Raw genomic sequence first — 20,932 nt, 5'->3', positions numbered from 1 at the left:
GCCGGTGGCGGGCGGGAGCTGTGGGAAAGGGAATGTTGTTTTTGCGTAACGACACCAGAACGAAGCTCGTGCGACCTAGTACCTGAGGACTCGTCGTACCGACAGGTTGCGGCTCGGGGCCGAGCTTAAAGAACTGCGTTCTTCAGTGACATCGGGAAATGCGTTAGGGCGGGTCGGATCTGTGGGATGAACGGCAGGCAGAGGGAGGGTTAAGTGCGAGAAGTGATCCCAGCACACCTAACAGGGAAGGGCTAAACAGGAGCAGAGGGAACGGGAGCGGTAACCAGGGGCGGGATGTGTAAAGTCAGAAGTGGGATGGGCTGCGAGGAAACAGAGCTTGTGCTGGGCGGTAGGACGTGGGCGCTGCTGCATCCTTCTGGTCACGGAGCGAGGTAAGGGCTGTGAGGTGTTGGCGTGCTGGGGGAGAATCTTGACAGCAAGTGAATGAGACGTACTGCGTGTGAAGAGGGCGAGGAGCCTGCATCTGTGGTTCCGTTACCCTGCGAGGGACACGGCCAGAGAAGGGTGAAGATTTTGACTTGGATCGAAAGAGAAGTCTGGGGAGCTATGGGAGTAATAATACTGGGCCCCGGGAGGGAGGAAGAAAAGCCCGGGAAACGTTCCTCTGATAGCCCTTGGGAAGGGTGCGGAGACACTGGGAGGAAAATCCGGTGACTGGGGAAAAGATAAAAATGATTCATTATTGTGTTTTTTGTTTGGACAAAGGAACTTATTTTAGGGCAGCATGTCTTCTGGCCAGAATATGGATCAGATGGGGATTGGGTGTGCAGATTGATGGCAAAAGGTGATTTGTCATTACCCGAGGAATCATATTTGAATCCACCTACCTTCCTTTGGAAGGGTGAAAAGAATAAGTCAGACATAGAGCGTAGCTGCCTGGAGCTGAAAGAATACCAAACTAAAGTGAGAATTTATTTAGAGGATGTACCCTTTGGCAAGAGGAAGTGTTTTCTTATAGATGGATCCTCAAGAATGGTGCAGGGGAAGAGGTACAATGATTATTGATGGGAGAATTAATGAACTAAAAGAAATGGGCTCGTTGCCCTTGCATTCTGAAAAATATGGGAGGGGCATGGGCTGGTTAACAGTAAGGGGAAGGGTTTGGCCAACGAGGAGCTCATTAGATAGATCCTGGAAAATAATGCTACCTGCAGAAATTGCAGTGATTCGTGTGAAAGGACATCAGAAGGGGAACCTGGTCATTGCCCTAGGGAATCTACTAGCAGGTGAAAGGGCCCGAGAAGTCAGAAGTCACACCTTGCAGCCAGAAGTCACAGCGAATCATTTCACACTTGAGATACCCTCTCCTCCAGAAAGAAGGACATTCAGTGAAAAGGAGGCTCTTAAAGGGTTGGGAGCAAAGGAGTCTGAAGGGAGATGGATAGTCTCTGGTGGAAGAGAGATGTTGAATAAACAAGTGATGAGGGAAATTGTAGCTATCTTACATCCAGGAAGTCATAGGGGGGTTTGGATGATGTGTCGTGCCGTATTGTGAAAGTATGGGTGTATAGAAATTTTTACAGTAGGCAAACAAGTCTGTGAGAGGTGTGTGATTTGTAAGAAGATTTATAAGAAAGGCCTCTGGAACCAACCCCTGGGTAGGTGAAACCCAGGCTAAGACCATTCCAAAGTGTTCAGGTCGACTTCACCCAGTTCCCCACGGTGGGAAGGATCATGGTGGACCACCTAACAGGTTGGGTAGAAGCTTTTCCTTTCAACTCCACTAACGCCCCAGTAGTGGCTAAAGTCATTTTGGAAAAATAATTCCCAGATATGGGATTGTTCAGAACCAAGATTCTGACTGGGAAAGTCACATTACTTCTGGAGTTTTACAGAATTTAATGACAGAATTAGGCATATCTTGGGAATTCCGTACCCCCGGCACCCATCATTATCTGAGAAAGTAGAAAGAATGAATCAGACCCTAAAGCAACAATTATCTAAACTAGTGTTAGAAACTGCTACCATGGACTAAATGCTTGCCCTTAGTGCTGCTGAGGATCGGAACGGCTGCATGGAAAGATGTGGGAGTCTCACCATATGAAATGCTCTTTGGGCTACCTCACCTGGCTGTCTTCCTCTTTATCTCTCCTCAGGAACCAGGGGCTATTGGCTCAAACCCCACCATTAGTGTCTGTTGTTCATAGGTTTCAATCCAAAGACTCAGTATTGATTTAGAGTTGGAGAGAAGCCAAGCTCCAACTTGAGTGGAATGGACTCTTCCAAGTTCTGCCGATCACAGAGACTGCTGTTTGAACAACTGAATGGATGGACTTGTTAAACACGAGTTAAACAGCCAATTGACCCACCCTCAGACTGTGGGCACTGGCATATTCAAATCACCGATGATCCCCTACGAATCTTTGTAAGAAAAATGCCCTTGTCTGTCTCCTAGCCCCAGCTATTGGCAACATGTTAAAAAGGGGCCAAATCATGGTATTAGTGGTGGTGATGACCAGTCTCAGAGGAATCGAGGGCATAGGTAGGGAGGAGGATGATCAGGATACCCTGTGAAATTATTGGTGAATGTAACCAAGACCGAGGTACCCCAGAATATTCAGTTTGACACTTGTCAGGTGTTAGCCTGTGGAGATCTGGAGGCTCAGTGATAACTAACTAATGAGGATAAATACCTCTGCCCTGAGAATCTGAAACGGGTATATAGGGGACCACCATGTCCTGGATGGAGTAATGTGGTGGACCACCACCTATAATGGATGGATTTTCTCACCAAGTTCACCCAACTCTATTGAAGCTTTGAAAAATCAAGTCAGCATAGTTAAAGGGACTGCTCAGCCAAATTGCCAGCCCCTGCAGTGTAATCCGAGAACGATAATGATTAGAAAGGCTGACAATTTTCATCCACACTTATGGCTTGGGAGCAGATATGACAGGGAAGGACCTAGTGGCAAGATTTAGGGTAGCAGTATAGGAACCACAGCCCAACATTACTAACTTTACTTTGGGGGAGAAAGACCCTGTAGATAGGGAGAGAAGTCATCTCAATAACTCCGTTGTAACTGTTAAGGAAATAAAAGATCTCTGGCAGATGTTTCAGGTAAAAACTGGATATGGTGACCCTAATGTCTGGGTAGAATGGGTAAAATATACCATCCAGAGTCTCAATCATAGCAAGAGTTATGCTTGTGCCTCGGGGCAACCAGCTGCCCAGGGTGATCCCTTTCCATTGCGAGAGATCTCCTAGGAATGGAACACATGATTGCACTCTATCAGGAGAAAACTGCCTGGGGAAATGAGACTTGCAAGTCTCCCTCTCTCTTCTGTCCTTCCCTCTGTAGCAGTGATATCAGACTTCTCCCTGTATTCTCCACAGCCATTGGTCACCATACAGCTTGTCTCTGTTGGCAGAGTGTGAATGCTACCAGGCCCTTGGGCGAATGTGTCTTGTGCACTGAAACCCTATATGATGATTTTGAATGGAACTATTCGAGGTTGAGAATCTGCAGGGCAGATTGGTGGTATTGTGGAGGGAAAGCCCTACGGTCCACCTTACCTCTAACTTGGAGGGCACCTCTGCACTTACTCATTTAGCCATTCCATTCACCCTGCCATTTGAAAAAGAAAGCCCCTGTACTCCTAGGAGAAATAGGAGAAGTTTAGGAATATCATCTGACAGAAGGATGTGTATATAAATTCTATTGGTTTACCTAAAGGAATCCCTGATGAACATAAAGTAAGGAACCAGACTGCGGCCAGGTCTGAGTCCTCACTATTTTGGTGGATAACTAATAATAAGAATGTAGATCGGATCAATTCTATTTACCACAGTCAGCGGAGGGTGCTATAGAAGGGATTGCAGAACAATTAGGTGTCACTGGTGGGATGACATGGGAAAATATGATAGCATTAGACATTATGTTGGCTGAAAAGGAATGAGTATCCGTAATGATGGGCAATCACTGCTGCACCTTTATTCCCTGAATTGCTCCATAACCAGGGCACTGCAAGGACTCACTGGCCGATGCGGAGGACTCAGGAACAGACACTTCACTTACTAGGTGGTTGGAATTGTGGTTCAGTAAATGGAAAGGAGTGGTGGTATCCATACTTACATCTTTAATTGTGGTAGCAGGAGTTCTGAGAGCAGTCAGATGTTGTATTATCCCGTGTTAGAGGATTGGTCCAGCGTCTAATCACAGCCACCCTATCTAAGCAGATGCTGTAAGGCTATCACTGTATTCACTGTATTCAGACAAAGTGTTGTCTTTAAGTGAAAAAGTAGGAGATGGTGATCAGGACGACACGTCTTCAGAAGAGAAATGTGAAATAATGCTATTGACACTAGAAGCTACATACAGGACTATAAAACCTTACTGAATTTTGCAAAAATCAACAATTGTGTAAATAGAAAGAGGGGGAATTGTGGGAAAGGAAATGTTTTTTCGGAATGACACCAGAACAAAGCTTGTGCAACCAAAGAGATGTATCTAAGGACTCATAGTGCTGACAAGTTCCTGCTTGTGGCTGAGCTTGAAGAATAGAAGGTTTGCATTCTTGAGTAACATCAGGAAATGTATTGGAGCAGATCTGTTCTGCAGGATGAATGGTAGACAGAGGGCAGGGTTAACTATAAGAAGGTTATCTCAGCATACCATAACAGGGAAAAGCTAAACACAAATAGGAGGGGAACAGGGAAGACATAACCAAGCAGTAATCAGGGGCAGGACGTCAGAAGTGTGGCATAGGCTGTAAGCCCTGGAGTGCTCAGCCAGTGAGGGAAACGAGAACCTGTGCTAGGCATTAGGAAGTAGAAGCTGTTGTGTCTTTCCAGTCGAGTGTGCCTGCCCTATAAGTCACCTTCTGTTGCAAAAGTGTAAAATAAAATGTGATTCGTAGCAAATTCTACCTGAGCCTGGATTATTGGACATGAGTGTTTCTCACAGAGCCTCTGGCATGGAGCCTTTCATGGGAAAGGCTGCTCCTGGCACCTGGTGCAGGTGTTCCACTTCCCACCTGTGCACTGTGCCCATTCCCCACCACGTGCCTGGGAGGAGCCAGGCACCATCTCCTCCACAGTTGCCTCCAAATGGTTGCTGTGCTGCCACGATGCCATCTCTCCTCCCGTTGTGAACGTGTCTGGTACCTCAGCCTTTCCTCAGAGCAGTGCCAAGCTCAGCATTGGGGTGGTGGCCATGCACTGAGGTCAGCCAGCTATGCTGCAGGACATTGCACTGCTCTCCTTGGGTTCACGATGGCAGTGAGTGTTTGTGGTTTCAGCAGGAGCATCAGTCCCCAGTGCTTATGACTTCCAGACAGATTTTAGTATACTGCCTTCTCTGTACATGCTTTACTTTCCTCAGCCTGCATGATGACTGTTTCTCTGTCCACATCCATAGCTGCCTCTGCTTCCCCTTCACACAAACTCTCACAAAGCAGGTTCTACAGCCCTTGGTCCAGAGTGGTGAAGGATGGAAGGAAGATCTGTTTGTGTCTTAAAAAGTTGAGGGACAGAATGAAAGCACACGCTTCATATCATAATATATCATTACAACCCTTATTTTCATCTAAGAAACATAACAGATTTACTAACACTACTGAGGTTGCCACTTGGAAGAGCTTGTTAATGTCCAAGCCACAATGCTTGCATTGCATCCATGCAACTTCTGCACCAGAAGGTGGAATGGAGGCTAAATGCCTCATGGACATAGTCCCTGAAAGCTGCAGCACACCGTCCCCATCATTTGCTGGATTTAGATGGTAAATCACACACTTTCTGGACCAAGATCATTGCTCCAAGATTTTCCAGTACTTAGAACAGGCTTATTGCCTTCATACTACAGAAAAAGCATCAGATGGCCCAAGGAGTGTTTCTTGCTGCACTTCACCCCCTGCCCTGGGGTGAGGCAGAACATCAGTCTGCTGCTGCCTTTCCAGGAGGCTACTCAAGTATGGTCCTATCTGCTGCCACAGGACAAGAGACCACCTTCTCAAAGAGTAAGGGGAACTTTAGAACTAATCAGCCTATCATGCGGGACCTCTTCTGCTCTCAGGCCACTGGCCTGAAAACATCATAGTTCTATTGAGGTGGTAAAAATAATTTCCTATTAGCACAGACGCTAGCTGACCATGGGATTTGATGGCCACAGGACTGACTGCTGGGCTCTGCACCTCCTCTGATCAGTCAGAGCGGATTTGTTCAAGTTAAATTGCACAGACATCTGTAAATAAGAAGACAGAAATACTGATACTTTTTCTCTGTAACTGTTAATGCTGTCTTCAGCTTTCTGATGAGAAATGCTTTTTTGTCAACACTACTGCTCTCCAAGTGGCTGTTCTGTAATAGATGGCAGTTGCCCGAGAGCACTACTTTATTGAATAATTGGAGTACAGCTGTGTGGTTAAAGCTGCCCTGCTCTCCAATGCTGGTTTTGCTGATCTGATCCATGCCATCTGCTTTCCAGTACCATCTGGGAAATGGGAGCCCTGGGGAAATTCAGATAACCTCAGATGGCATCATGAATCATTTGTAAAATCATTATATTGCAGTTGTTCTCTGTTTAATTGGAGTGCAAAAGCAAAACAAACAAACAAACCAACCAACAAACAAAAAAACATCAGAAGAGTAATTTGCAACAAATGCAGCAATTTTATCTGGAGTGTGGGTTTGCTCCAATGTTTCCCCAGTGGGAAATCTGGGGTTAACAGCAGAGTGAAGTTCATAAGCGAAATTCACATGCCTCATCAAAGCATCAGATGCCTAAAACAAACATGCATGTGTTAAGTGCTAGAGTCGTGAAATCTTAGATTGACACTAATTTGGGGATGAGACTAGGGACTTGAAGGAGTTGTGCTAAGCATACGCACACTGTGTGTAGCTGTTTTTTGTCTAGCAGAAACTTTTTCATCTACTTTCAGCCAAATGATACAGAGGAGGTGCCTCTAAAAGTATTGGTGTTCCTCTGACTTTATGAAAATCACAAAGATGGATGATGGGAAAGAGACCCAAAGCGGTGAGGGGGACTTACTCTCACTGCCTACCCAGAGGCCTCCAGCTTTTGTTGCCAAAGAACAGATCCAGATGGAGCCAACTTGAGAGCTGCTGTAGGAAACTTCCTTCTCTTCATTGGTTGCTTTGCTTACAAGGGACACCCACAGTGATCCTTAGCTGATAACACAACCTGATGATGTTGCATCACAGGAGGACTTTCACAAAACACTCTGTTGAAGATTGAGCCAATTCAGGGGTGATTCATCTTTGGTCCTGCACACAGTTGCTGGTCTGGGCACTCTTCTGTGCCCCTCTGGCATTATGCAATGCTGGCGTTCTGCTGGGTAAACAAGCCGCTCCTTTTCTAGCTTCACTGTATAAAACAGGTGTTATGATTCCTGAGGCAACCTACGGCCCTTCCTTGCAGCTCTCCCTGTCTGAATCAACCTCTTCCTACTTGGGTACCACAAGTAAATATACTGTTCTGACTGAGATCTCATCACAGCTGTGTGCAGTGGTGTTAACAATTCAGGAATGCTTCCTATTCCTGTAGGATCTATTCAGCACATCTCTGTTCCCCAGAGTTACTTTTTGCCCATTTTTTATTTTACCCATGCTGTAAGGTCTTGTTTAGTTACAGTCAAGCACTCCAACACTACACTATTCTCTTCTGTTGCTGTTATCGAAGACCCTACAGAGCAAGAGTTGTACTGCAGTCACTACTGTTCCCTGGTGCTCTGGGCTTTCCTATGAAGCCCATTCCGATGTCCTCTATCATAAATTCCAGGATTCTTTATCAATAGAACACCTCAGTTGTTTTGTCCAAGTTGTCTCCTGTTGAATATTGAGGCATGTTGGTCAAAACACCTGCCAGCTTTTGCTTTTGCCACCTCCCAGTTCGAGTTCATTCTATTTATGCAGGGTACATGAGTTCTCTTTATATCTGCTCTTTAGACCTTTGTGTAAAAAAATGCTGTAAAAGTGAAGAGTGTTATGGTCTTTATGAATCACTCAGAGAAAGGTGCTTGCTTCATTGGTTCACTATCTTGGAAAAGAGCAGGTTTTCCCAGCAAGCTGAAATAGCAGCAGCATGGGTATATTGCAGCCCCTCTGACTAGCAGAAGGCAGCATGGTCCTGTCTTTCTTAGAGGCGAGAAGATGTCTGTATAAAAGGTGGACTCTGACTGCTCAGCTCTTCTATGGCTTCAGAGAGAAAAATGAACAAATTACACTTCAGATTTCTCCAAGTGGTTTCCTATGCCAGGAACTTCCTGTGTATAAAAGACAAATCTCTTTGTTGTAAGATGAAGATCAGATTTCCTCATTTCCCAGAAAGATCATATTTCTGGTACCACACTGAACATTTTCCAGAGTGAGATCTAAAAAAAATAACCAAAAGAGGAAAGCTGCAATTCCTGCCAGAAAACTTAAGCCAGCTCATCTTCTGACGGAAGTTTGTTATTGATGCTATGGAGTGGTGAGCTTGTCCAGAAAGCCAAAAACTTGCTTTAGGCATCTCTCCTGTGTAGGAAAGGGCCATATTAATTATGGGAACCAAACTTTCAGACAGCTAGAGTTAGGCAAGATGAATCTAAAGGGCCTGACAAGGAAACACTGTTCAGTTTGGGGCACTGTTTAAACAAAGCATGGACAACTACTCGCCCTGACAGCAGCATCTTAGACAAGCAAGCTGTTTCCTGGGCTGATGTGGGCTTTGCCATCTTTTTACTCAGCCTACTCAGGGCTGCATCACCTAGGTGTGTAATGGGCTCCCAACAGTGACACCTTTCTTCTGGCTGAAATTCCTTGCTGGACTGCAGAGATCATTGTATCAGATAGGTGGAGGTTTGTGGGTTTGGGTGCTGGAGTTCCTTCTTACCCAGGTCGATGAGGAATGACTTGAGCAGAAATAGGCAGGTGGAGCAACCAGCTCACCCCTGGTCTCATGGACCAGTGGCTATTTTGGTCAATTGTGACACACTCAGAAGCACTTCAGGTATGATGAACTCATAGGTCACTGGTGTAACAGCTCAGAGCACTTCCATGCCAGCATTCTGGCAGTGCTTTACTTGCCCACAGGATTGTTCATTGCGGGGACTTCAGAATGGTCTGTAGCTGCCTCTGACAGAGCACATTTATGGTTTGTGACACTAAGAGCTACATACATGGTTTGTGACAGTCTATGCTATGATCTCTAACATATACTGTGCTTGTCATGGCCCAGAGCTGTGTGCAGAGACCACTGTCATGGAATTGTGTCTGGACTGAAGAAAAGGAAAAGCAAAAGCGAGGAGAGGAGATAATGTTAGGATACCTGTCGTGCCAGACCGACAACAGATATTCGAAAATCAATGTGATTTTCTTCATTTGTGGGGAAGTCAATGGACGAATCAAAGCCAACAGGATATAATGGATGGAAAAGCAGTTGTTAAAACTAGATACAGTTTGTCCTTTGCTTTGTTCACTAGGCAACTGGAATGGAAACAGGCAGATGAGGGAACTCAGAGAAAGTGCTGTGCACATGAGAGATTGTCAGCTTTTCCTAATAGCACTGTTAGGCATAACCAAACATATCCCCATCTGTGACCTGACACACAGTCAGATGGGAAAGAAGCGAAAAGGGATCTGTACCTTACCAAGACCCTCTGCAAACCAGCCTTTGCACAGGCTGCTCCCTCCTCTCTTTCCTGTGTTTCTCTTCTGCTCTCACTTGATCGTTCCCAGGCCGTGTCACCAGCAGATGCAGCATGCTTTCAGCTCTCAGATGGGTGCCACTGATGTAGGTGTAGTTCACCTGTTCCAACTGCAGCAGTTGGAGCCCAAACACTCTCACTGCAGTGTGGAATCAAGGTAGGGTGCTTGCTACTGTCAGCAAGGTTTGCCTAATTCTTCATAGTTGTTCTGTCTCATTTCAGCTTTGGGAACAGTCCATCCAGAAGGAATTTGTTAAGTGTTGGGAAAAGGAATTTAAAATGTTTAAAATTTGGTTGTTTGCTGCAATAGGCTGTCTGCAACATCGGCTGATGAGGCTGGAGGCTCTTGCAGAGACACTGGAGCTCAGCCTTTCTTGAGACGTGTTTTTATGGCAAGCTGCCTGAGATGTGTGTATTTCAGCCATGATCTGTCAAAGAGGCAGAGGTCAACATGTGAGCTGTATAAAAAGAAATGCACTGGAGTGAGTCCAGAGCAGTTAGTGCTGTGCTCCCAGGCTGTGTGTCTGGAGTAACGTCACATCCTCCAGAGCAGATGGAGCAGAGCTATCTGAGGTCTTGAGCCTTGGATACACTGGTCTTCATTGAGCTAGTCTATATGACTGCTGCTCCAGAGGTTGTGTGAGTTCCAAATGACTGCATTGTAAACAATTATATTTGCACATAAATCCCAAGAATTAAGTATTTTCTTCTAAAGAAACTCAGCACAGAGGTTTTGAGACCGCAGACCTTAGCTCTATTGTCTCCCTGGCTAGTAAAGGCCTTGCTGGGTAGGGGCCCATTTTACATAGCATCTCTCAAATCCTTAATTTAGCCTCTGCTTCACTCTTGAAGTCTAAAGGAAAGTAACAAGGACAGACCAGGGCTCCTAGAAGAGCAGGGCAGATACTGGACAGCAGTTTCTTGTGGTTAAGGAAAAAAAAAAGGATACTTCTCCAGAGAGGAATTTCAGTGGGCCAAGGTACCACATTACCAGGACATTCACACTGTCCACGCTGGGGAGCATGGTCAGCAGTGAGGAGCCCATCTATGAATGGATTTATTTCTGTCTCTCCTTCTTTGCGTGGAGACATTGACTGGGAAATCAATAAAGCCAGTGAGAAGCTGTCCAACAGAAGTGCTGCCCCCAGCTGCCCAGCAGTTACTTCCGAGATCACCTGCCCAGCACTCAGAAGGTCAGAACCACACTGACTGCTCCTTCTAAGAGTGCTAATGACAGAAGCCAAGTTGAAGAGGCTCGGGCTCTTCAAATTCTCAGACTGCAGCCAAAAATAAAAGCAACTTAGATTTAATGATCCACCCCTGGCAAGGCTATATTCAGAACAAGGGTTGGTTAATGTGTCGTTGCTATAATAGCAACCTGGAGCTGAGATTGACTGAAGCAGTCAGTGCAGAGGCAGTAGTCCAAACACAACAAGCATATGTTGTGAGGAGCACCAGACTGAGGCAGAATCCAGCTGAGGACAGCTCAGTCCTTTACTTCAAGATTCAGGGCTCAATCCTTTCAAGACAAAGCTGCTCTTCAGGCCAGAACTGCTTGCTTAGAGAGCAGTGAGTAGCTGAGCTTCCTGAAGGGAATATCTTGCTATGGCTGTAAAAAAAAAAAAAAAAAAAAAAAAGATACAAAAAGAAATAGAGTGTAGAGTCCTACGGATGTAGGTGGGTATGAGAAACAGCAGTGCAGCTGTTGGAAAGGCTTTCCGGCAAAGCAGGGTCTCAGCACAGCCTTTTCCTCTTTACCATCCCCAGAAGTCCCATGCTTTTGTAGCCTGCAGCACTGAACCAGTCTTGATGAGGTGATCTAAAAGAGCTGAGGATCACAGGGTTCTTGATCAGCTGTCACTTCAGCAATTTTTACATGGCCACTCTCACTGTATTTAGACAAGCCCACGAGCTGTCTGTGCTTTCCCCGACAATGGGGTCACACTTTTGGACATGGCGCTGGTTTCACCCTGGAGGCAGGTGAACCTGTCTAACCAAACAGCAATGAATGGTGTTGATTCTCTCTCCTCTCCCTGCTGAGGATAATCACTTTGTTTTTGCTCTGCTGAATGCATTCAGCACTTCGATTTCTGCATCTCTGTAGCTTTAATATAACAAAAAGCCCAAAGGCAGCAAAATTACACCCAGATCTGCAGTATTTCAGACTCAAGTTGTCTATGGATCTTCTAGATTCACTTACTTCAAGAACAGGGACCCGATCCAACAGTATTGTTGGCTTTCATGCCCCGTTATAACAAATGGTTGTGTTGGACCCTTAATTCTGAGGACACAGGCTGGGCCATCCCAGCCAGGCCCCCTGCTCCCCTGCACGAGAACTCCCCCAGTGCCCCCTCACAGCTGCTGCTCCCCACTACACTCCCTCTGGCTCAGGGGACCACCACAGCTGCGGCTGGAAAATGCCTTTTCCTTAAGACTTCAGACAGCAGTTCTTCCCTCTCCTTCACCCTCTTTCCTTCCCTCTTCTTTCCCAAAAGGACATTTTGATTGACTGATTGATTGATTGATTCAAAACTTTCAAATGGAGAGGTCAGTTTTGCAATGAAACCTCCTCGAGAAATGGGGAAAAAAATGGCGTTTTTTAAGAGCTTAAAAGAGGAAACAAATGTTATTGTGACATAAGGAAGAGCCAGAAAAGCCCCAGAATAATTCAGGAGACCTGAAAGATTTTACACAATATTTTATCCTGGAATCCTTAGGGCTTTGTTCGGGAGGGGAGGGGTGAGGAGTTATCTCACCCTGGTCCAGGAAGACGCTGATCTACAGAAGTTGGCATGAAGTCCCTGAAAGGATGGAAGTGGGGAGAGGTGACCCTGGCTGTGGGTTGTTTCATGCAGACCTGCAGTCAGAAGCCAGAGGAACATGTTAAAGCAGCTGCAGGTGCAAAGCACCGCTGTACCAGCACAGCAGCACTGCATCATACAGCCTTGCACCTGCTGCTACCTTCTGGGGACAGCCAGCTCAGGACACTGCTGTGGTGCATCTGCGGTTTCAGCTGTGAGTGCAGAGATCATGGCCAGCATGTGGGTAAAGTGAGCACTGAGATTTACAGCAAACCCAAATCTTTGGCGGTTCTCGGTCATGGCAAGCGTTGTTGTGGCAAAGAAGACACCAGGCCAAGGACAGGCGTCACAGGTTTCTCAGCCTGACTGTCTAACAGCTTATTTTCAACATCAGTCATTTTGATCTGCATCCTTATCTAGCTTTAAAAATGTGTGCCTCCTCAGACCCAACACACAGTCAGTGTGCACAAAGCCTGTTTCTTCCACCTCATCAGAGGGATTACTTCTCTCTACAAACCCCACTGCACCTGCTTCCATCTGTGCTTATAAATTCCCAGTGGCCATATACCTGTCACAACCCTTCACACGTCTTATTTAATGGCTAAAACATGCTTTGCATCTCTTTCACATTACAATACCAGCAGACATGAAAGAGAAGCAAATGTTCTCTTTCAAAACATCCCGAAGATGAGACATTTGCAAGGAGCACTGCGACAACTGAGCTTTTCTTTGGAAGGGCAGGCGGTGCCAAAATTATCCTGCCTGCTTTTGTTTAAGCAGTTCAAACCTAGCATATGTATGATGAGATAATTGCTCCTCTGAATTACCCTCCTCACACAGAACGGTGTTTCTTGTATTGAAGTAAACCATTCACTCTGAAGCCCAAGACAGACACAGGTGAGGACACAGGTGCCTGTGTCTCTCTAGCAGACGTTTTAGGTGAGACCTTTCGAAACACCAATTGCTTTATATTTGCATACCTATTAGTGTGAAAACCACATTGAGAAATCCCCCCTCCTGCTCCCTTCCCCCCAGGTGCAAGGGATTTGGGTGCCCAAATCTGGTCATCTTTGGGCTCAGTGCTTTCTGCAGTTCTCCAGACTTGAGGGTCAGGTTAAAATATCTATTTCTTCTTGGAGTTTAGTGAACTGAAGGAAAACGTGTTTTCTGCCCATGGTTTTCAGAAAACCATGAGGAAGCAGGTTGACTGAGAAGAGGAAGGACTTTGCTCTACCCACCTCGTTCTTGCCCGGAGCCGGACAGAGCCGGGCGCAGACTGCTGCTCTTTGGGGTAGTTTGTCACCCGCAGTGCTCCGTTCCCACCATCAGCCCCATTTCTCTGCTCTCTGGGGACACAAGCGGCTGCTGGCGTTCCTCCTGCCTGAGCAAGAGGTGCGGGAAGCACTGCGTTCCTCCTGGGCAGGAGGGAGCAGGTGATGGGCGTCCTCCGAGCAGAGGACTTCAGCTCCCTCTCCTGGGGCCAGCCAGCGCCGGGCTCCTTCCTGGGGCTGAGGGTGATGCTGCTGCCCGGATGCAGGTTACTGCATTCCCATGGTAGCGGCACGGTGAGGCAGAGCTCCCTGTCACCGTGGGATGGCTGGGAAGAAGACGAGACAGAGGTTAGTCCGGGTGGCACGGTGCCAGCACGAGGCCCTGGGAGCCGCTCTAAGCAGCGGGGATGGAGGCAGGGGAGGCTCAGACCCTGTGACCTCTGGTTTCCGTCCCTCCCCAAGGTGCCCTCGGGGCCAGCGCTGCCCCGCACCCAGCCTTCCTGCTGCGTTACTCCGCGCACCGCATTGCTGCCTGGTGCTGCCCCCACTGACTGGCTCGCAGGAAGAGTCACTTCCCCGTGACCATTTTGTCCCGTGGAACGCGACCCTTTGAAGTCCGTGCCCGTCTGTCCCATGGTGCGTGAGTCGCTGCTGTGTACCCTGGGGGGAGACCTGAGAGGAAACTCCAAAACCCTTCCGCTTGCCTCGTGCCCGGCACGCAGCGGGCAGGGTGGGCTGCCCTACGCTGTGCTGCTTCGTGGGCGGAGCGAGCCCTGGGATGTCTGGCTGGCCTGGCAGTTCCGAGTGTGTGAGCTGTGGGGATACAATGCGGAATTTCTGGCACACCTCTGGAAGCGTCCTCCTGTGAATGGCACACCTGCGAGCTCCGTGCCCTGCCAGATGCCCGCAGAGGCCCCGCCGTTCCCTGCTGCTCGGGGAGCTGCTGTCCTTCTCCCAAACCAATCTGGCTCCCTGTCCCCCCCTGCTCCACCTACCCGGCAGGACCCGGGCTGACAGCCACTGCTGCCCACCGCAGGCACACAGCTCTCAGCAAAGCTGGGACGGATGGGCACCTCCCTGAGCTGTCAGCCGGGTTAGCCGTCTTTGTTCAGGTTCAGCTTTATTTCTTTGGATCGCTGGAAAGAGGTTGTGGTGAGAACACCACCTCCATCTTCCTGGACTGGTTAGGATGGCCCCCTCCTACAGACGAGCATGTCATGTATGTGGGTGCTGTCCTCTGTAAAGGCAGCTTATTGGATCTGTGCAGCTGATGCCAGCCCCAAAGGCAATGTGCAAGTGCTGGAATTCTGCCTTGGTCTTAATGCAGCATTTCTGAGCCTGAACCAGGTGCCTCGAGAGCATTGTATCACAACCAAAAACCTCATTTCCACCCTATGCTGGGGGCAGAGGGGCTGTTCTATTTGGGGCTGGTTTTGCACCTGCTCATCATTGTCCCTTGTGCAACTCTTGGTGCCTGGGGCACAGCTGTGCTGCAATCACAGCCAGCTCTTGCATCACCTGCACGGTGGCCTTTGGCAGCAGAAGAACAGGAAGTAAAAAGTGTGCTGTTTTTTTAACAACCTGAGTTACACACAAAGAATGAGATGGAGGCAAAATGCAGGAGAAGCAGTTCTGTAAGAGCTTTTTATCTAAGTGTGTGAAGGTTCAGAGGTGAAGAGGTTTGCAGCCAGAATAGCACGAGCTCTCCAAAACGTGCTGTCTCTGCCAGTGCCCCAGTGTCATTGACTTTGGATGGGACTGGGGAAAAGTTCACTGTAATGAAAGCCCTGTGCACAGCCCACCTGCACGAGAAGAGCTACCTGAGAGAGTGTTGCCAAGATGTGGGGACGGCTGCATCCAGCTGCCATGGATTGACCCCTGACAGCCCTGCTGCTAAGGTGGGCTCACAGAACAAAAGCCCCTGCTGCTGCCAGCCCATGTTCAGCCACCTGTCCCACCCTGCTCCCTCCTGGCCTTGCCTCCCTGGCCCCCCTTGGGCTTGAGACTCTGCTGGGCTGTGGCAGTGCATGCACAGGTGAGGACAGGAGGGCTGGGGCTGTTTGTGAGTGCTTATCTACACCATGACACACCTTTTGTGAAAGAAGTGACAGGCCCCATGGGCTGTGGCTCAGCACATCAGGAAAGGTCTGGCTGCTGATCTCAGCAGTGTGTTTGTGTTTCTGACCTTACAAAACCCGTTCCCTCGGTGGCTGAAACCACAGCTGGAAATGAGGAAGAGGTGGGGAGCAGTGGTGCAGGAGGTGTGCTCGCTCTCAGGTGCCTTTCCACAGCCCCGTGCGGCTGTGTCAGACATGCCTGGGGAGGAATTTACCCCAAATCCACAAACCAAGTGCAGGTCGGGCCCCCGCTGACAGAGCACCTCGGGCCCTGGCTGTGACTTCCACGGCTGCTGTGTGGGCCTCAGGGGCTTTGGACCTCTGTCAGGGAGTTTGCCTAGAACAATTCAGTCCTCTGCGCCAAGACCTAGTCCTATCCAACACATTTCCTGCTGTTATCTCAATCCTCGTCCTCGGAGGAGGTTTTAATTTTAATCCTGGTAATTCAGAAATCAGTGAACATAGGAGACGCGTGGAGCTGCAGGATGCTGGTGCCCAGCTGGGCCATAGTCTGTGTGGGCAGCACTGTGGGGCACAGGGTGTGAGCCGGCCCCAGCTGGGCCTGTGGCAGCGCATGGGTTGCGAGGCGCTGCCGCGTGCCGGGCTGTCTGTGCTGCGCTGGGGCCTGAGCTGGCTTTGTCTATATTTAGTGCATTTTTCAGATAACCCTCTTGTGCTATTTTGGGGCTGAGTGCTGACTTAAGGCTCCTTCTTGCCCTTGAGCCTGGCTGCATCACGGGTTCCAAGCCTCCTGGTTTTCAGCATCCTCCAACACCCAGATGTTTAGAAAGGTGTTGAGAAGGCAAATGGGCTTTTTGGGTTATTAGCACTGCAAAAAGGAGAGAAAGTAATGTCTTAAGCCCCTTTTCCTTCCTCCTTGGGCCCTGCAGTAGGAGTTTGAGGCCCAGGCTCTGGGCTCTGCAGGGCTGAGGTGGGACATGGGGACAGTTCTGCAGTACCCAGCGACAGACAGACCCACTGCTGTCACCACAGCACAATGCACCGCAATGCACTGCAGCGGGGCTTTGATGGTCATTGCATTCAGCACTAGAACAACCAAGAGAAAGAAATTTTCCTTGCTAAAAGAGACACAAAAGCCTTTCTTCCAAAACAACGTGAAAGAGCTTTGCTTTTCCAATGAGATTCAGCAGCAGCAGCGGTAATGTGGGCTGTGGGAGAAGGGTGGAGGTTCTGCTGCTTGGGCAGCTCTCAGACAAAGCTTCTCCTCCACAGACACCGCAGTGAGGCTCTGATGGCCGCTCTGGACCCGGTGCTGTTGTGGCCATGGCTGGGCCTGGTGGCAGCTGTGCTGGAAGGAGCGCAGGGCTGGGTGCCTGCCAGGGCCCAGCAGGAGGGCCTGGAGCAGGGACCTTCCAGCAGCTCTGTAAGGTCAGTGTCTGTGGAAGCTCTGTACTGAGGCAGCCTCACATGCAAACTGATGGGCACAGATGCCAGGTCACCCTCTGGGCCATTAAAGCCAGCGGCCGGGCTGGGCCTCTCCAAGGGCTCTGCAGGAGCAGCCACACGGCATTGCTGGGGACAGGGCAGTGATCCCACAAGCACAAGCGTGGATGTGGCCCAGGCAGCACTGCAGGTTCAGTGCTGAGCCCCTGGATGGTGAACCTGGCAGAGCCAGGCTGAGCTCTCGAGGCTGTGCCCTGCTGTGCCCTGTGCTCAGCCTGCAGCCAGCACATGGGCTGTGTGAGCCAGGGAATCCTGCTGCATTCAGGGCTGCATGCATTTGTTTAAAGATTCCTGTGTGTGTCAGAGGTCCCAGGATGGTGCATGGATAGCAAAGACTGCCCCAGTCCTCTCCTGCCCTCCTCTCCACAGCCCATTTGCCAGAATTGCTGTGACCGTTGCTGCTCTCTGCAGCCAGATGCCAAGGGTCACAGCTTCACTCATCACTGGGAGGCTTTCAGGATGTTCCGGAACATGTTTTTCAGGTTCCTGAGGTAGGCGTGGGGAGGACAAGATGGTGGGAGCAGTGATGTGCACATGTAAAATCTTGAGGAGGCACCTGGGGATCTGTTCCCATAATCTCAGCACAAAACCAGACTGTGGATTAAGAGAAGACTTTAGTGTTCCCTGCCTCCCCTCAATATAGCAGAAGCTGCTTGGGACAGGACATTTATAGCTGCCCTTCCATACTGGGAGCTCTCTTGGGTTTCAGTGCGGGGTGATAACGGGAGCGTGGCTCTGAGCTGCCCCATTAATCTGCCAGTAATGGGCAGAGATCTGTCCTGGTGCTGCATAGCTCTGTGGGTAGCTGTGCCATGAGGCTCCATGGGCTTCTCTCCAAGCTACCATACAGCCAAGGGGCTCAGTGAAGAGGAAAGTGTAATAGAGGAGTCTGCCCCAGGCTCTCCATTAGCACCCTAGATCCCTCTCCCACTTTTTATACCTGGCTGTGCCATCTTGATCTTAAGGGGCATAAAAAACTGCTAAGTAGAGTCTCCAGAGCAACACAGCTCATGGCAGCATATGGAAAACACCGCCCCATGTCTGCTCCCCCTTGCAGCCTCCTTTGTGCCCCTAACCCATACATGTTGCCACAGACAGCAGCAGGCTGCCGCGTCACAGGTTGAAGATAACATCAGTGCAGGTGAAGCCACTGCAAGGACAGACACTGGCACAGATGAGGAGCCTGCACCCAGGGCAGGCCTGGTGGAAGTCAGCCCTGACACTGGGGAGGCCCCGCAGGCTGAGCAAAGCCAGACCCCAGGTGAGCCGGGACAGAGCCCATCCCTGAGCACAGCAGCTCCTGGGGCTTCTGACCTCCCAGGGAGCTCTAGCTGCCTGCCCAGGCTGCAGGGACAGGCACAACTGTGTTTCCCACGGGGACAGCAGCTTGCAGCTCCAGTGTCACCTTCCAGACAGGGAAATGTCAGGAGCACAGCTCCAGTTGCAGGCAGCCTGGCCTTCGTTCCCTTTGATGCTGTGGAGTGACACAGAGCTGGGCAGCCTGAGAGCTTCCCCTCATCCTTGTCCCCTCAGTTTTCTCCCCATCAAGGATTAGAGAGGCAAATTTTCCAACTGCTTCCTGCCACCCAACATGATTTTTTCAAGGCTGGAGGGAACATTTTGCTTGCTTTCTCTCTGGGCCACTGCTGTTATGAAGCTACCCTCCATGAGCATACGGCCATCAGACACCGTGACCTCACAGGCAGCCCCTGGCTGAGGCATGCACCCCAAAACCACCTGGGGAGGATGACTGAGCACACCCCAGCGGCTCCCATTTCCTCCTGTCCCCAAGCCAAGCCAGGAGCTGGTAGAAAACAAGACGTCAGTCAAAGGGGCACTGAGTCAGAGTGCTCTGGCCAGGTCAGGTGGGGTTGCTGGCAGGATGCCCTGCAGGGGCTGGGCAGAGAAAACCAAACCTCTCCCCGCAGGCAGCCCTGTATCCCACTGTTGTGTGTACCTGCTTTGCAGTCCTTGCTTCAAGGGGTGCTTGGCTTTGCCTGGCAGGCAGCTGGTGACTTTCTTGCACAAATGGTTATTTAGGGACAATTTACCCTAATTTGAAATAGAGTGCAATCTGCTTGCTTGCTTGCTTGTTTTAATGAATGGAGAATGCCTCTACCATGTTCGTTTTTGCAAAGAAAGTCTTTTTTATTATTTTTTTCTTTTCAGAGAAGTGTAAATCTAACACCCAGATTTATGTCAAGTTAGGTCACCACCTGATGTTCAGCATTTTCTGAGTACTCTCCATGATTTGCTGTAGGTAAACTGCTTTGCTGACAGAGGGCTATGTTGGGAGCCTGCAGCAGCCCCAGGCCCTGGCTGCAGGCTCCCCAGCACCTCAGACTGTCTCCATCCCAGGCCGTGGGCTGAAGCCTGCCTGTGCCCTGGGCACAGCCTCCCACATTCCCAGGTGCAATGCGCAGAGCTGCTCCTTGGGGCTGCTGTGGTTGTCCCATGGCTGCAATCACAGTGAGGTGGCACACAGCCCCTCGCTGGGGGTTCACCGCCGACCCAAGGAGCAACTGGAGGTGTCTCCAGAGAAGGATCTATCCCCAGCCTTGAAACACCACATGTTCCCAAATGGTCGGTTCCTTGCAGAGCTGAGGAGCCCCAGAGGATACCTCTAGCACTGGCAGAGCAGGTGTCCCCATGCTCACCATGGGCTGTGAGCTCGTGTCAGCAGCAGGAGAAACCAGAATGAGAACAGCAGCCGGAGGTGCTGTGGGAGGGCAGGCACCCCAACACCTGCAGGGTGGGTTACTGGGGGCACCTCCCAGAGCACCTCAGAAGGGGGCAGGGCTGGAGCACCTCAAGTACTGTGTCCAGTGTTAGGCCCCTTGCAACAAGAAAGATATTGAGTGTGTTCAGAGAAGGGCAGAGAAGCTGTGAGGGGTCTGGAGCACAGAGTTACAGGTAGTGGCTGAGGGAGCTGGGACTGTTCAGTCTGGAAAAGAGAAGGTTCAGGGGAAACCTCATTGCTCTCTATAGCGACCTGAAGGGAGGTTGTGGCGGGGCGTGGGGAGTGGGGACGTTCATCCTCTGCTCCTTCATAACTAGTGATAGGACAGGAGGGAACGTCCTCAAGTTGTGCCAGGGGGGCTTCAGATTGATGTTAGGAAAAATTCCGTCTCCAAGAGTGGTCAGGCATTGAAATGGGCTGCCCAGGGAGGTGGTGGACTCACTGTCCCTGGAGGTGTTAAGAAACATTCAGATGTACACGGGTTAGTGGGAAATACTGGTGGTAGGCGGATACCCCACACACGCTGCCAGCCCTGCCTGCACTTAACAAGGGGCCCCGGTGCTGCAGGCAGCGCTGAGAGGGCTCTGCAAAGATTCTGCCATGCTATTATTACCTAGCGTCTCGTTTCTTCAAGAGCTTTGGATAGCTGGACCCAGCATTCTGTTTTTAACAAAGAGAAATGAGAGCCCTGCCCGACCGGCGTGCTGCCTGCTGGCGTCAGCGCTGAAGCGGAGCACTTGCGTTACACGCCGGCCGCGCTCCCCGCCAGGAGCTCTCGGCGCTGCATCCCAAAAGCAGCTCGGTGAAGCCAACCTGGACGCCGTGTAATTTTCAGCAGTGGCCCAAAAGCAGTGCCACCATTTCGGCAGCTCTGAG

The 20,932-nt window shown here is 49.8% G+C and overlaps 2 protein-coding genes across 2 annotated transcripts in view; one reads left to right on the top strand and one right to left on the bottom strand.

Annotated features, from left to right (window-relative positions):
• Nucleotides 1-10,953: 10,953 nt before the first annotated feature.
• Nucleotides 10,954-14,473, bottom strand: LOC109370724. The gene is made up of 3 exons (XM_019622124.2): nt 14,227-14,473; nt 13,703-14,061; nt 10,954-11,272 (listed from the first exon to the last, which is right to left on the bottom strand). Exons 1-3 carry the CDS (start codon nt 14,368-14,370, stop codon nt 11,170-11,172), a joined length of 606 nt encoding a protein of 201 aa, XP_019477669.1. The 5' UTR covers nt 14,371-14,473; the 3' UTR covers nt 10,954-11,169.
• The window catches only part of TP53INP2 (tumor protein p53 inducible nuclear protein 2), a 21,484-nt gene continuing 14,526 nt past the window's right edge, over nt 13,975-20,932 (top strand). The window contains exon 1 of the mRNA XM_010722255.3: nt 13,975-14,083. The gene's annotated coding sequence lies outside the window, so the exon portion shown is untranslated. The remainder of the gene's footprint in view (nt 14,084-20,932) is intronic.

This window comes from Meleagris gallopavo, chromosome 22, assembly GCF_000146605.3.
Source record: "Meleagris gallopavo isolate NT-WF06-2002-E0010 breed Aviagen turkey brand Nicholas breeding stock chromosome 22, Turkey_5.1, whole genome shotgun sequence".
Taxonomy (NCBI): Eukaryota; Metazoa; Chordata; class Aves; order Galliformes; family Phasianidae; genus Meleagris; species Meleagris gallopavo.
The sequence above is the reverse complement of the archived record's forward strand: the minus strand, read 5'-3'. Positions and strand labels throughout refer to the sequence as shown.

Bases quoted from the DNA above. Each gene is read 5' to 3' on its own strand.
- LOC109370724 (XM_019622124.2), bottom strand. From the start codon at position 14,370: ATGGGACAGACGGGCACGGACTTCAAAGGGTCGCGTTCCACGGGACAA. The intron at 14,062-14,226 runs GTGCGGGGCAGC...TCTTCTTCCCAG, and splicing joins TAACGCAGCAGGAAGGCTGG to CCATCCCACGGTGACAGGGA. The intron at 11,273-13,702 runs GTGGGTAGAGCA...TTTTTTTTACAG, and splicing joins CGGCTCCGGGCAAGAACGAG to CCATAGCAAGATATTCCCTT.